General features: G+C 39.4%; 1 protein-coding gene across 1 annotated transcript in view; it reads left to right on the top strand.

Moving 5' to 3' along the window:
- TMEM163 (transmembrane protein 163) overlaps positions 1-13,107 on the top strand; it is a 113,281-nt gene that overhangs the window by 98,565 nt on the left and 1,609 nt on the right. The window contains exons 6-7 of the mRNA XM_076343073.1: positions 7,999-8,110; positions 11,993-12,134. Of these exons, the coding sequence (XP_076199188.1) occupies positions 7,999-8,110; positions 11,993-12,134 (254 nt within the window). The remainder of the gene's footprint in view (positions 1-7,998; positions 8,111-11,992; positions 12,135-13,107) is intronic.

Raw genomic sequence — 13,107 nt, 5'->3', positions numbered from 1 at the left:
TCTGGGTTGTTTGGAATTAAGATTTCTGATAATTTTAGCTGTTGTTCAATACACCTGACTTAAAAAGCTAATCAGTATTTGACATTTGGAATATTAAAACCTCCATTCTGTTTACCCTTCCACTTAATTTTAAATGAATATTTCTCAGATCATGTAATTTAAGGGTTTTTTTTCCTACAATGTTGAGTGTTGAACCTAAAATAGAATCATTTCTTGTTGGCTCAGAAATTATTTACTATGTTTTTTTTCCCCTAGCTATCAGATTCATAATATTTCCCCTATTGTTACTCGCAGCATTTGTTCTCCAACCTATGTTAGCCGTAATAAGGTAATTCCCACTAGGAAAAGGAATTGCTATTCCTTTATTGATGTTTCAGAGAGCTATATCCACAGCCAGTACTGACCCTGAGGATTTGGTACGCACACATTTCATTACAAATAAGGAGGAAGAGTGATATTGCATACTGTTAATGACATCATGCTTGGATTTCTGTGTAAATTTTAGTGATTTTTTGATGTTTTGTTAATATATTGAGAAAGGAGTCTAAAACTCAAATTAAGCATAGGTTTCGAGCATCGTTTTGCGTTTGCATTTGCTAGTGTTAATGCTTGCCATCTCCCTGATAAAAATCCTTTTTCATTTGCCCCTTCACCTTCTTCATGTCAATTACTATATATTCTTGGGTAGTATAAATATAATTTAAGTGTAAATGGCGTATTTTATTTTGACTGTTGCCACAAAGAATTTGCAAACCTTTTCTTGTTTATTGAAGAAGGCTAAAAAAGCCCAACCCAGCCATGCTGAGAATGACTGTTTTAATTTCACCTGGGGTTGTAAATCAATATCCATTTACTATTCAGTTACTGCTTGCATTTCCCTAGGTAATAGTATAACACATGTAATGTCAATGCAGTTTGGCATTTGTCCTTATTAGTATGGCAAAGGACACTTTTTTGCAAGAGTAAGCAAGCATCATGCCATATTTCTGACACTTCCTGCAGAACAAAGAAGGAAAAATGTAATCAGTTTGTGTACAAAAGACGTGCAGCACATCTGATGTGGTGCCTCCAATGCTTTTATAAATGAAATCACTTGAAAGATTAGGCCGCATGTAATTCTGTCATATACTATTGATTACAGTTGAAATGGGAAGCTAGAGATGGCACAGTGTAGCTTTGAGTTCTAATTTATTTACTACTTTAATAACTTATAATAACTACATCATAAATATATTTAACAATGTCAACAGTTGAATTATAGGTCAATAGCAATATAGCAAGTAATACTTGTGATTATATGCACATATGTCCTTATACATACTTCCCTACTCATTTCTAATCTCTCATATATATATATATATAATTTATTGCTTACCATTTCAAATCAAAGTACCATATAAATTAATTATACATTAGAATCCTGTTTTATAATTGTTACCTATTATGTATGGTTTGCTGATTTGGTATGTGGCCTTAAACAATTCATTTAACCCCAAAATACACGTACTTCTTACATGTTGGTGAGAATGTTCTGGACACTTGAACTAGCTAGTAAGCCAGGGTTAGGAAAAACGTATCAACTACACTTCACTCTTTGTTCAAGTGATTGGTGGCAAGTCTTGTTTTCAGACTTTACCACACGGTGATAAGAAATAAAAGTTGGCAACTGCTAGCCACTTGGTAGGTTATGTGCAATGTATTGCTGGTCTCAGTCCCCTACTAATTGGAAAAATGGCAGTCTCACTAGAAGGACACTTCTGAGGGTGGACAAATACCGTTTTAAATTATGTTTTATAGCTGTTTGATGCTAAAACGATGTACATTAATTCTGGGAAAATGGGAAGCACAAGTGATCTTAGAGTTTCAAGCAGACCCTTTGCAGGAGTCCTAAGGTCACCTAAGATAGTTCTCCGGAGTTCATAGCCCCTCGGTTCCTGGCCCCAGTGCCCCCGCCATGGCATTCAGCACACCCTGTCTTTGTTATCTGTCTCTTGAAGAAGTGTTCTGTGCTGTGGAGTTGCTTTGTCACAGCACTTCAGCACAAAAGATATAAGTTTAAACATTCATAAGATTTTTGGGGTGGGTTTTTTTGTACTAATAATAGATCTTTATATCTCCATGTGAAGAGACTGTCTCCTACTTGAGTCAGACACTGGGCTGTCGGTTTGTTTTCTGACAGTGAAGTGCAATTAAAACTCTTGTCCCTTTTGAAGTTAGCTGATGAGAGAGACCCTCCAGCTTCCCAGAAGCTCCCTCTAGACTGATTACATAAACTATTTATTACTTGGGAGAAAGTATGACAGAGATTTGGACCTTTTTTTTTTTTTTAAAGTGTTTGTATTAGAAACTTCTCTGTTACTATCTATATAAACAGAAACCTTCAGGGGAAGAGGAGGGAAGCCAGTCCTTTTTGGTTAAGTAACATGCTCCGCAGAGGGGCTTTTAGCGATCCCACAGCCGGTGTGCCCAGATGACATGAGAGCTGCTGAGGGACCTGCAGGAGTGGGAGGCAGTGGGAAGCATGTTAAGGTAGGGATGGGGAGCAGAGTGGTAGCAGGCCCTGACGGGTGCTGTGGAGGATGGTGACCAGTCACTTGGACTGAAGAAGGGTCATTGTCAGGACCTGTGAGACAGATGGTGAGTTGCAGAGATGGGCAAAATTAGTATTTAACAACACAAACTCAGCTCAGTTTGGGCTAGCCATGACATCGCTCCTGCCAACAGCATCTGTAGTGTTCCAGAAACGCGTCCCTACCTCCTCAGCCAAGATGAGCAAGGCTCAGCAGAGGTACAACACCATGAGACACCGGCTTCTCTGGGAAGGGAAAAAATGGCATGAAAAAGGTGGTACCAGTAATTCCCAGGTCCTGCGGGAGTGGGGAGGTGGTTCAGCCTTTGGCTGGTTCACAGAGGAAGCTAAGGAGACGGCAGAAGAGTGGAAGGAAACCTGTAGCTGTTGAGGGGCGGGAGAAGAATCTTGTTTTGGGATTGCACTAGAATGAGCTACCAAGGAGGGACAGAGAGGAGGATCACACATAGATTTTAATCATGATATTGTATGTGTTGTGACCACTGTGGAGGAACACTGAACATGCCTTCTTCCTCCCATACCGATGAATACCTTTTTACTCAACATTGTACGCTTTGGGTGAAATGAGAACATTTTTACATCCCAGAAGTGGAAGTGAAAGGACTGTAATTAAAGGAGAGGGGGCGGAAGGGAGTTGGTAGAAATAATATATGAAATCAGGGCAAAGTTTTAGGGTCAGAATTAGCAAGATGCATTCTAGGAAAAGATTAGGAGCACAAATCAGCTGAAATTTAGTTACTAGGCTGGGAATTGGGTTAAAGTATCTCCACCTAATAAGCTAAGCACTGAAGCATCCCCTGTGCCTTTTTTTTAGTTTCTACGATAGATTCAGAAAGAGATCAAAGTCACAACATCATCATCAACAAATTTTCCTTAAGCCATAAGGTTACTGCTGCTTTTGGTGAAATCCTTGAAAGCAGGGACAGAACTGTTGTCACATTTTTGAAGACCCCTTTTCTCAACTGCACCGGTGGGGGCAATGTGTTTGGATAAAGTGGAGGAAGGCTGCCTGCTGACTTCTATTATTCCTTTCCTAGGACCGAAACAAGAGCATCCTAGGAAAGATTTATTTTGGGAAACCATCACAGCATAAAATCTTGCATAAAATAAATTTTAAATAGGGACATCGTAGCTATTAGAGTGCTGTGTAATGAGATGGCAGTCCAGGATGGGCACCTCGCTTTATGTACAGTGCTGTTTTATACATGAAGCCATCTAATAAGATATGTGTGTCCTTTAATTAAGGTCTCATGTACAGTGTAGTAGTAATGAGGGAATATGATGAAAAGAAATGGAAAAAGAGCGAGCTTTATTTACCACGCTGAGAAGCCTTTATCATACGGAAATGATCAGAATTTAAGTTTTTATCATTTGTTACAATTTGCTGGTGCTTTAATTAAAACAACACCAAGGATGTGTACAGTGGCTAGATGTGCTTCATGCTCTTAATGACTGTCAGATGGGAAGGCAAGGGGTACAGAGAGGGCAGGACTGCGGGAAGATCCGGAGGGAGATGGTGCCAGATGGCCAGGCTTATTTTATTAATTTAGATCTCCATTATGGCTTCTCTTTTCTTCATTTCTCCAAAGGATGAGTTAGTTTAATGGGAATCATTTCACAGCCACATTATGATGTGTTTAACTCTTCGGAGCCCATAGCACTACAGTAAAGTGCATGTGTCAGTCGTGTGTCCCGTCAGCCAGCTGACTCCGTGAGGCTCCAGCCCAGGTGCTAAGCCCGCAGCAGCCCTCCCTCAGGTAATTTGTTGAATCCCTCTTAGCAGGCGCTTCCTACCACGACGTCCTGACTCGTAGCGTACCAGTGCAGCCAGCTGCTGTCCTAAACTGGTTCCAGCTTCTGATCATTGCAGCAAAGTAGCGCCAAGGCAGCGTTCTGAGACGTTTCTCTCCTGTTACCGCCTCACCTGCTCAGGCAATGTGCCACAGGGGCTGTCCATGTTGCTGGGCTTCGCCACGTATTTTGGGCTGATCTCTTACATCTGCAAAACCTTCTTGTTAGTAGCAAGTAGCCTCACCCTTCTTCTTCTTCCAGCTCTTGGGTGCCTGGACACCCAGAAAGCATAGCAAAGTACTGAGGAAAGTGAATTTAAAAGACTTTTTCCTCTTTGGTTTTGTCTTTCTGCATCGTGCGCTCAGTTATTGAGGTGTCTGCTGCCTCCCCGTGGCTGTTGCGAAAAGCTGCACACAACTGGAGATCGTGATTTTAGCTATTATTTAGATTTAGCAGTTTAGAGAGATAAAAAGGAATATTGTCTTCTGAAAATCTGTTTGGCACAGTCTAAAGCAAGAAACTGCTGAGGCTTTTGCATTAAGAGCAGTTTTTTTTAATTTCTTCCCTTTCTGTGTCCACTGTGATAACAAAGGAGCTTGGATTTGTCAGGTCTTCTGCATCACCAGTGGTTATTGGATTAGTATTAGCAACAAAATGAGCTTGTCTTCTGTGATTCAGTGAAAAGAACCACCAAACTTATGAAGAATTTCTGGTTCCTGAATCATTAATTCACTTCACGAGTTGATTCAGAAATCTATATCACATTTAAGTAATTCTTGGATTCTAGACTAATTTTGTGGCTAGACTAATTTTGATTACAACCGTATAGCTGGAACAAATGGCAAGATGCATTCCCACATACCGTGAGTTTAGTGACACATGCAGGAAAAAAACTGAATTCCCCCCAAAAATCTATGGTACATGCTGTGACGCAAAAAAACCAAACCAGCTCAAAATAAGGTGCCATGCACAGGATGAAATCTTGCACTATAACACAGGGAATAAGGCATAACATTTTCAAGGTTCTGAATTAATACTTGGACTTTTGAACATCTGTATCAATAATTTTCAAAATTGTTTGTATTGGGATTTGTAGTTTTTTCCAAACTATGTGAATTTGTAATTGTTTGCAGGTCCATCCCCAAGAATTTTATAGGTGTAGGAAATCTGCATTTTGTCAGCCCAAGGCTGACAGTAACATAACTTTTGATAGCAAAGTAATTTATGCTGTCACCTCCACTGGGTCTACAACATTCAGTTCTGTGCTAATGACAAAGCTTGTGCTTTGCTGAGGAGGAAGATGAAGACAAGAGGTAGGGATGCCTGGGAGCTATCAGTAAGTTTTTGGAGAGTCTGTGGGGTGAAGATGAAAGAAGAGATCTCATGTAGTCATTGAGCATTGGCAAGTGAGATGCAAGAGAAACACGGTGTTGAACTGTTGGTTACGCCATTGAGCACTCACCCAACACACGTTGCCAGTGGAAAGCTGGGGCTAGCCACTGGCCTGTGCATGGCTGAGAGCACATCAAGTTTGTACATCTCTCTGCATTGCTCTTTTCATCCCCTCCTCACTCGCCTTTTAGTGAGGGAGGGGCCTTCATGCTCTTGAGAGCATCACAAGCAGGTTTGCTTGCCACACTTACTGTTACTGGGTTAAAGTAAAACCCAAACTCACTCGTCTATGGGAAGCTCACATTCTGTTTGATAGTATGGGAACGGCACTCTGAATGCTAACTCGGCAGGTTGGGGTAGAGGTGGCTATGTTGATGGAGCATATCATTCTGCTTCAGATTATTCTGAAGTCTCACACATATGCTGTATATTAAATATTACATAAAATCTCTAATAAAATATTAGATGAGATTAGATAAAATCTCAAGAATAATCAGAATTTGTCGGACTATCAAAGGTAAGTCTTTGGGCATGGTGAATATACATTTTTGAGAAAGATGCATGAAATTTAGAGGCATGAATTTGACAAGGATCTCAAATTTCAAGTGCTTTTTGCAAAGCTTATCCAGACTTTTGGAGCTTTGTTGTCATTTCAGATCTTCTGAAAACTCCCAACTTTCCTTGTTAGGCTGACAGCAAGCAAATATTCCCAATCCTTCCTTAGTCCTTCCCTAGCACTCCAAAATTGCCTGGGTATTTTCTAGTCATTTTGTTAGAATAGTTTTATAAATGCTTTTTATCCTACCTTTACCCAGTGCTTCAGTTCTTTGTTCTCACTGCTTCTATTTTAGTTTCTTTCCCTCAGTGCATTTTGTCTTAATATTCAATATCGTACCAGGACTAGAGAGAATGAGCTCATGACTGAGAGTGAATGAAGTAGACTTCGAAAATTATATGACATAAAAAATTGTATAAAAATATATTGAATGATTTATTTAGGGATGTGAGTACATTATACCAGTAATCTAATTCCCAGTATCTTCCTAAGCAGCTTTGAAAAACATTTTTTGATTTCTTTGGGTTTTGAATTGCTGCTAAAATAATGAAAATGGATGGAGCTGATGATGAATCATCATGACAATGTTTACTATCAATGGGGATTTTTGCCAGTGTTTTAATCAGTAACAAGGTCCCAATGGCACTGGCCCACTTAGACCTGCAGACTAAAAAAAAAAATTCTTGCTATTTCCTTTATTTGTACTGATGTTGCAACAGCTTAAATTAAAGCTTCTATTAATCTATTTCAAAGCTCTGTGGTTAGATGGCAGGCAAGCATGCTAAGAGCTCGCTTGGGTTTCTCTGCATAGCCTATGGGCTGATGTACCTCAGGGGGAGAAGGCACAGGGACTCCCTTTAGGCACCTTATTGCAATGCAGGTGTTTCAGTGCCCGGGGGTGTTTCCTCCCACCCCAACCAAACACAAAATAGTCAGGAGAAAGAGGTAGGTGCCTCCAGATGACCTTTTAGAGAATGTATGTTAAACAATTAATTACTTTTATTTGCCCTACATAGACACGCAGCTTTCTGTTGAGGGAGCCTAGGGAGCCCATGTTATACATTCAAATTAAGCAATGTGGATATTTCTGTAGCTGTGAAATGAAAGTCCATGGAAAATTTGTTTTCTAAGAAAGAGCTAAACCTGACTTTGCACAGCAGTAGCAAAACTCTTACGGATATAGCTTGGACCAGACTTTACCTTAGAAGAAGGAAATGAAACAAACCCAAAGCAAGCGCAGAATCAGAAACAATATTAAATGGTTATTTCTCACACCAAAAATCAACAAAGGTCTGGTAAGTGGGATTCTACTCTCAAACCTTTACCCTGTATGTGGGGACTTCATTACCGATTGCATTAGACACTGGACTACTAGGCAGTCTGCAGTCAGTCCTGCAGGTATATAACCTCTTGATTCTGAGGAGTTTGGGTCAATTCAAAATTTGTTGCTTGGAACTGTCAGTAATTATGTTTGCAAAAGCAATTACAGATGGCAAAATGATAAGCAAAATGAGCACCAGCTGTCATGGAAGTCATAACTCAGGAAATCTTTTTCTCAGGTTGTATACTTCAGTGGCACAAATAACTGCACAATAACTAGTACTGTTTGTCATTTAATATATGGGACACGACCAGAAGACATACTAATGTCTGACATCTTTTCTTTCAGGATGATTTTCTGTATAGTGTCTCCATTTTAAGTGGAATCCTTTGCACTGTCTTGGCAGTAATCAAATTTATGCTGGGAAAGGTCCTTACAAGCAGAGCGCTGATAACCGATGGTGAGTGTGAAGTTGATCCTGTTGCATTTGTAGACTCTTCCAGGGAATGCTGTAGACAGAGAGGATATGAGTGACCCCTGCACGATGACAGCTGTGAAAGAGCATCGAAATAAGATGGCCACTAGGGGGGGGGGGGGGAAAGCACCAAAGCCCTAGAACAGTCTGTGGTACCACTAGCCTCTTACCCATTTCAGATGAGGTATCTATGTGTGTCTGGTAGAAGTCAAACAGTTAATGTGTGGATAGTAAGCAATAATAGAGAGTTAGAGGTAGAGCATATAATAAATTAGGTGTGTATTAGTCAGAGGTTTGACTACAGAGGGGGGATATGACACCAATTTATATAGCTTTGGTTAAGTCACATCTATCCTCGCTGCCTATGCCTAGTAAACAATTTCATCCCTATAGTTAAAACGAAGCAAGTCTGTTGCAGCAAACGCCGCCCTGCCTTGAGCAGGAATCACAACCATCATTCATACATACCCCCTGTAGATGTAATTTGCCACCGTAGTGCTTTTCCTGCCACTCAGTAGAGCTGGTTGAGCATCGCATGTGTAAAACAAAGCCTTGGCCTGCCTACTGCCCTACACTCCTGTGGCCCTGCTGGAGTTTGTCACAAGGTGAATCTCATCCGCTGTATCCTTAGGAGACCTCACTGCCACTACTCTGTTGGCTCAGGTGTGTAGCGCCTGACCGTCGCTGTTTTTAAAGGTATGTTTAAAGGTAGGTTCAGATACGCCTCTTACTGACAAGGCTCAAGCTTGTGAATCTTCAGAAAGCCACGGGGATCTACTCTGCCAACAAGTAAGGACACAGTGGTGGTGATTTCACCATGCAATCTCTACCAGATTTTATCTGCAAGGCCAAGACAGTTTGAAATGCTCTGTAAACATGCATGGCAGGGTGTTAATGATTCATGGATTGTGGTACATAAATTATTTTACTCTGCTAAAGATTTCACTTTAAGGAAACTCGATTTTCAGCTTACTCTACGGATACATACAATTGCTTTATTTTAAGTAATTTAAGCATATTCAAAATTTTTTTGGTGATGTGTGATAACACATATTATGAGTATTTGTATTTTAGATCGTCCCACTTATAGAAATACTTCATGAGTATTTATATTTTAAATACAAAATAGGCAAAAAAGGAATCAAAACAGCAGTATTCAGTGATCTTATTCTTTACTATGGACTCTGCCACCCTAGACATTTTGACACAAAAAGATCTCCAACCTGCAAAAAGGATTCTGGAAAGGATCCTGGGAACTACAGACCAGTGAGTCTGACTTCCTCTGCTGTCCGAGTGTAAGTAAGTGGGACATGTTGACTGTTTCAGAACTGTGTTGAGGCAGGCAAATGATTAACCCTCCCTTTTAAAAAATGTAGCTTGTTTTTGAAACAGAGCAGTTTTTTCAGACAAAATACTTGCTGAAAAATTCCTGAATAACTCTAGCTCTGAACTGGTCTCCTGTATGACACGGAAATCTCTTCTCCCATAATTACATCCTCGTGCTAATTATATTGCTTCTGAGCTGGAGATTGCTCATTCTTTGATTAAAAAAATTAGGGAATAAAGTATACAATTACCTCGGTCTGGTTTCTATCTCTCTCTTCTCTCCTTCAGAACTATAGAAAATGTAGGAGGCTGATCTTACCATGTGCGGTTAAATATCTTCTTTCACAAGATATATTTACATATATACTTGATTTATTAACAATCAGGAGGAGACAGTGTGATTCAGCAGCTGAGACAGATTTAGCACTCCCTTGCGTATCTTTTTTTAGTGTTTTCTGTTTCCTGCTAATTTACCTCCTGCGATCACTGGCTGTAGACCAACAAACTGTTTTGAGTAACAAGAGCATACATTTTTCTTCCTGAAAAATAGGTTTATTTTCAAAACAGCAAACTCTCTCTCATACATGTCAACCTCTAATAACGATTTTTTTTTTTAAGAATAATTTTGTTTTAGGGTAGGGCTTGACAACAATATCTCTTTAAAGCCTAAATGTATGAATCCTAATAAGGCAAAATGTTATTTATACAATTTGTTTATAGCAAAAGCTCATGGCCTTTGGCATAGTAAAAACAGCCATTTCCTATCTTGAATTTTGTAACATCTCAGAGGACGAATGCAGATATGTGACAGTTAGGTGATGTCAGCCAACCTTCCTGTAGGTTTTAGATACCTTCTTCCTTCCCAGATTTAGCCACCTGTTTTTTCCTGTGCTAGCCTTATGCACGGAACATGGTGTCTGGATGAATACCTGCAGCCATTACATGGTTTCCTGCCACATCAGCAAAGAAAGGTTTGACTGAGTGACAGTCAGGAAGAGAAAACAATTTCCTTTGTAAGTAGCTTTTAGATCATTTGGAACCATCAACCAATAAGGGCAAGAAAATGTGTCATTCCTGCCTTTTGCGTATCATGCTGATGGATTCTGACTTAAGCTGGAGCAGGGGAAGTAACACTGGTTTAAATTCATAGTTAATTAATTTATACTTAATATTCTTTATATGTTCTTTATACATACACATACACATGATATATTTCATCGACATGTATTAGCAGTATAAGTTATATTGCCTAGGAATAAAAAAGGATCAGGATTCTTCTAGACTAGAGTGTTGACAGAGTAATTGTGTCTATATTGGTTTAACTGTACTGGTACAATTAATCCAATAATCAGGCATTTACATGCAACGCCTGTGCCAATTGTAAAATGCACTGCCACAGTCCAAAAAAACCCCAACCCCTTTTTCTTTGCAGGGCTAAAAGTCTGAAACTTTTGTGTGCCCCGTTCTGCTGCAGACTTGCTAAGTAGCACGTGCTTTTCCATGCCAGGGTTTCCTTTGCATTGAAGTACCCACTGACAGGGATCTGGTGACTCTTAATCAAATTATTCATGGTTTATACAAGCATTTCAGCTGTAGGGTACCTAGGAAAGGTCAATTTTTAGCTACATCTTTCAGAAAGACTTAACATGATTTAGGTAAGGACTGGATGTGAGAGGTCTGGATCAAAGGAGACATTCAGGAATACGTAAGTGTCATCTGTGTGGCTGTTGGCAGTCATGGGGAATTGGAAAAAAGTGGCTAAGTACTATAAGCAGCAGCTGACTAGAGTTGACTCACCAAGGAATATAGAATATTTTAGGTTTGATTTTTCATTTGTTAACTAGGTTAAATAGTATATGTATCTACCAAATGATTGCATTATCAGTGACATTTTTTTTGTAGAACAACAGTGATGTCTTTTGGGTTATTGAGGAAAAAAAAAAATCAGAAAAAGGGGGAAAAAATGAACACAAGGGATGACTTAAAAAAACCCCAAAACAATAACCAATCAAACAAGAGTTGAAGGAAAAATGGCATTAATTATTCCAAGAGCTCTGGGAGAATTTTGAAGGGACAATCTTGGAGACAAAGAGAAAGGGTTTAAAAAAGAAAGAGGAATCTAAAAGGATGTTCATAAAAATTGTGAATAATAGATAGGAAGCTCCTGTGATATGTCTAAGGCACAAATGGAAAATATTCCTAGGATTATGCTGTATGTCTTCCCTAATGCATTCAGCAGCGTATGCAGCTCTAAGCTATAGTGCCAAGTACCTGTAAATAAATATATGGTGGGATGGGGTAACAAGCTTCAAGAGAAGGTCTTTGAAACATTACTGTGCAAAACCATTTTCCTGTTCATGAGCTCCTTGGGTATACTGGGCTCCAGTTTGCTCCTTTTCAGAGAAAGTAAGAGCCTTTGGGTACCTTATGAAGTGGCCTTTGAAGTTCTAACTATAATAATTACCTCTTCTTAGGCGAGATGGTTAAAGCAAATTCCTTGAGATTTGGTTCTTCCTTTAATTATTTTTTTTTCCCTTCTAGGTTTCAACTCTCTTGTAGGTGGAATAATGGGATTTTCCATCCTTCTTAGTGCAGAAGTTTTTAAACACAATTCTTCTGTCTGGTATCTGGATGGCAGTATAGGAGTCTTAATTGGACTTACAATATTTGCCTATGGAATCAAGTGAGTATCTCCCGCTAGCAGGTATTTCAGTATGTACAGCAGATGGGCTGTCTGTTTAATGTAGTAAGCCAGAGCTCTTAAAGGCTTTTATAACTCCAGTAAAATCAGTCACTGGAATTTATTAGACTAGCTGCCAATATTGAAGCAGAGTGTGTGGAAAGGGATAAAAGATTGTGTGTCTCACATTGGTTGGAAGGAAGCCAGGACTTAAAAAGAAATTGGAATAATTTTAGAAGACTTTTGTATACCTGAATTTGGAAATACAAAGTTTGAAATATTTGAAAAATAACCACAAATCTTGGGTAAAACCAGTCCCTGTTGCTTTTGTGGCACATTTTCTAAGCACTGCTTTTTTCCAAAGAAAGTCTAGGTTAAAGGTAAGGTGCCCAAGTTTAAAGAATGATCTTGCTAGCGATTTTCATCCTAGCCCTACCCTATAGCAACTTCTCAACTGAAGGTTAGCCAGTCGTGTTTCAAACGTTGTTTCTATTGAATTTTAAGATGCTTTATTGATTCACGACACCAGAAATAGAATAAAATCAAATGAAGCTCTGCCGTGTGCTTCATTGCTGCCATGATTTCCCTTGGCTGCATGGAATCTAACTAAGGGTTTTGCGTTTTATCCCCCTTTCTGCCATAAGAGAAAGGGGAGGTGTAGCATCTTAGTTAATTGGAATCGTGCCTGTTGAGAAGCAGACCTTGGCCAGGCTGCAGTAAGCCGTCATCTGGAAGCTGTGTGGGTTTTTTTTAAACTTGGAAACTTAAATTAACATTTTAATGGGGAATGCCATTCTTGGAAAAATCGCTATAATCACTATTTCCATTGTAAAACTAACTGTTCTGGAAAACTGTAGAGGCAAATCCATACAGAAGTATTTAAACATACCAAACAGCATCAGAAACATTTTGTACAGCCACTGAAACTCATGCTACCTACATCAGTCTGCTTGACAGTGCGCTCAACCACTGTGTC

Source organism: Aptenodytes patagonicus, chromosome 6, assembly GCF_965638725.1.
Source record: "Aptenodytes patagonicus chromosome 6, bAptPat1.pri.cur, whole genome shotgun sequence".
NCBI lineage: Eukaryota > Metazoa > Chordata > Aves > Sphenisciformes > Spheniscidae > Aptenodytes > Aptenodytes patagonicus.
This window is presented reverse-complemented; position numbering and strand designations above follow the sequence as displayed.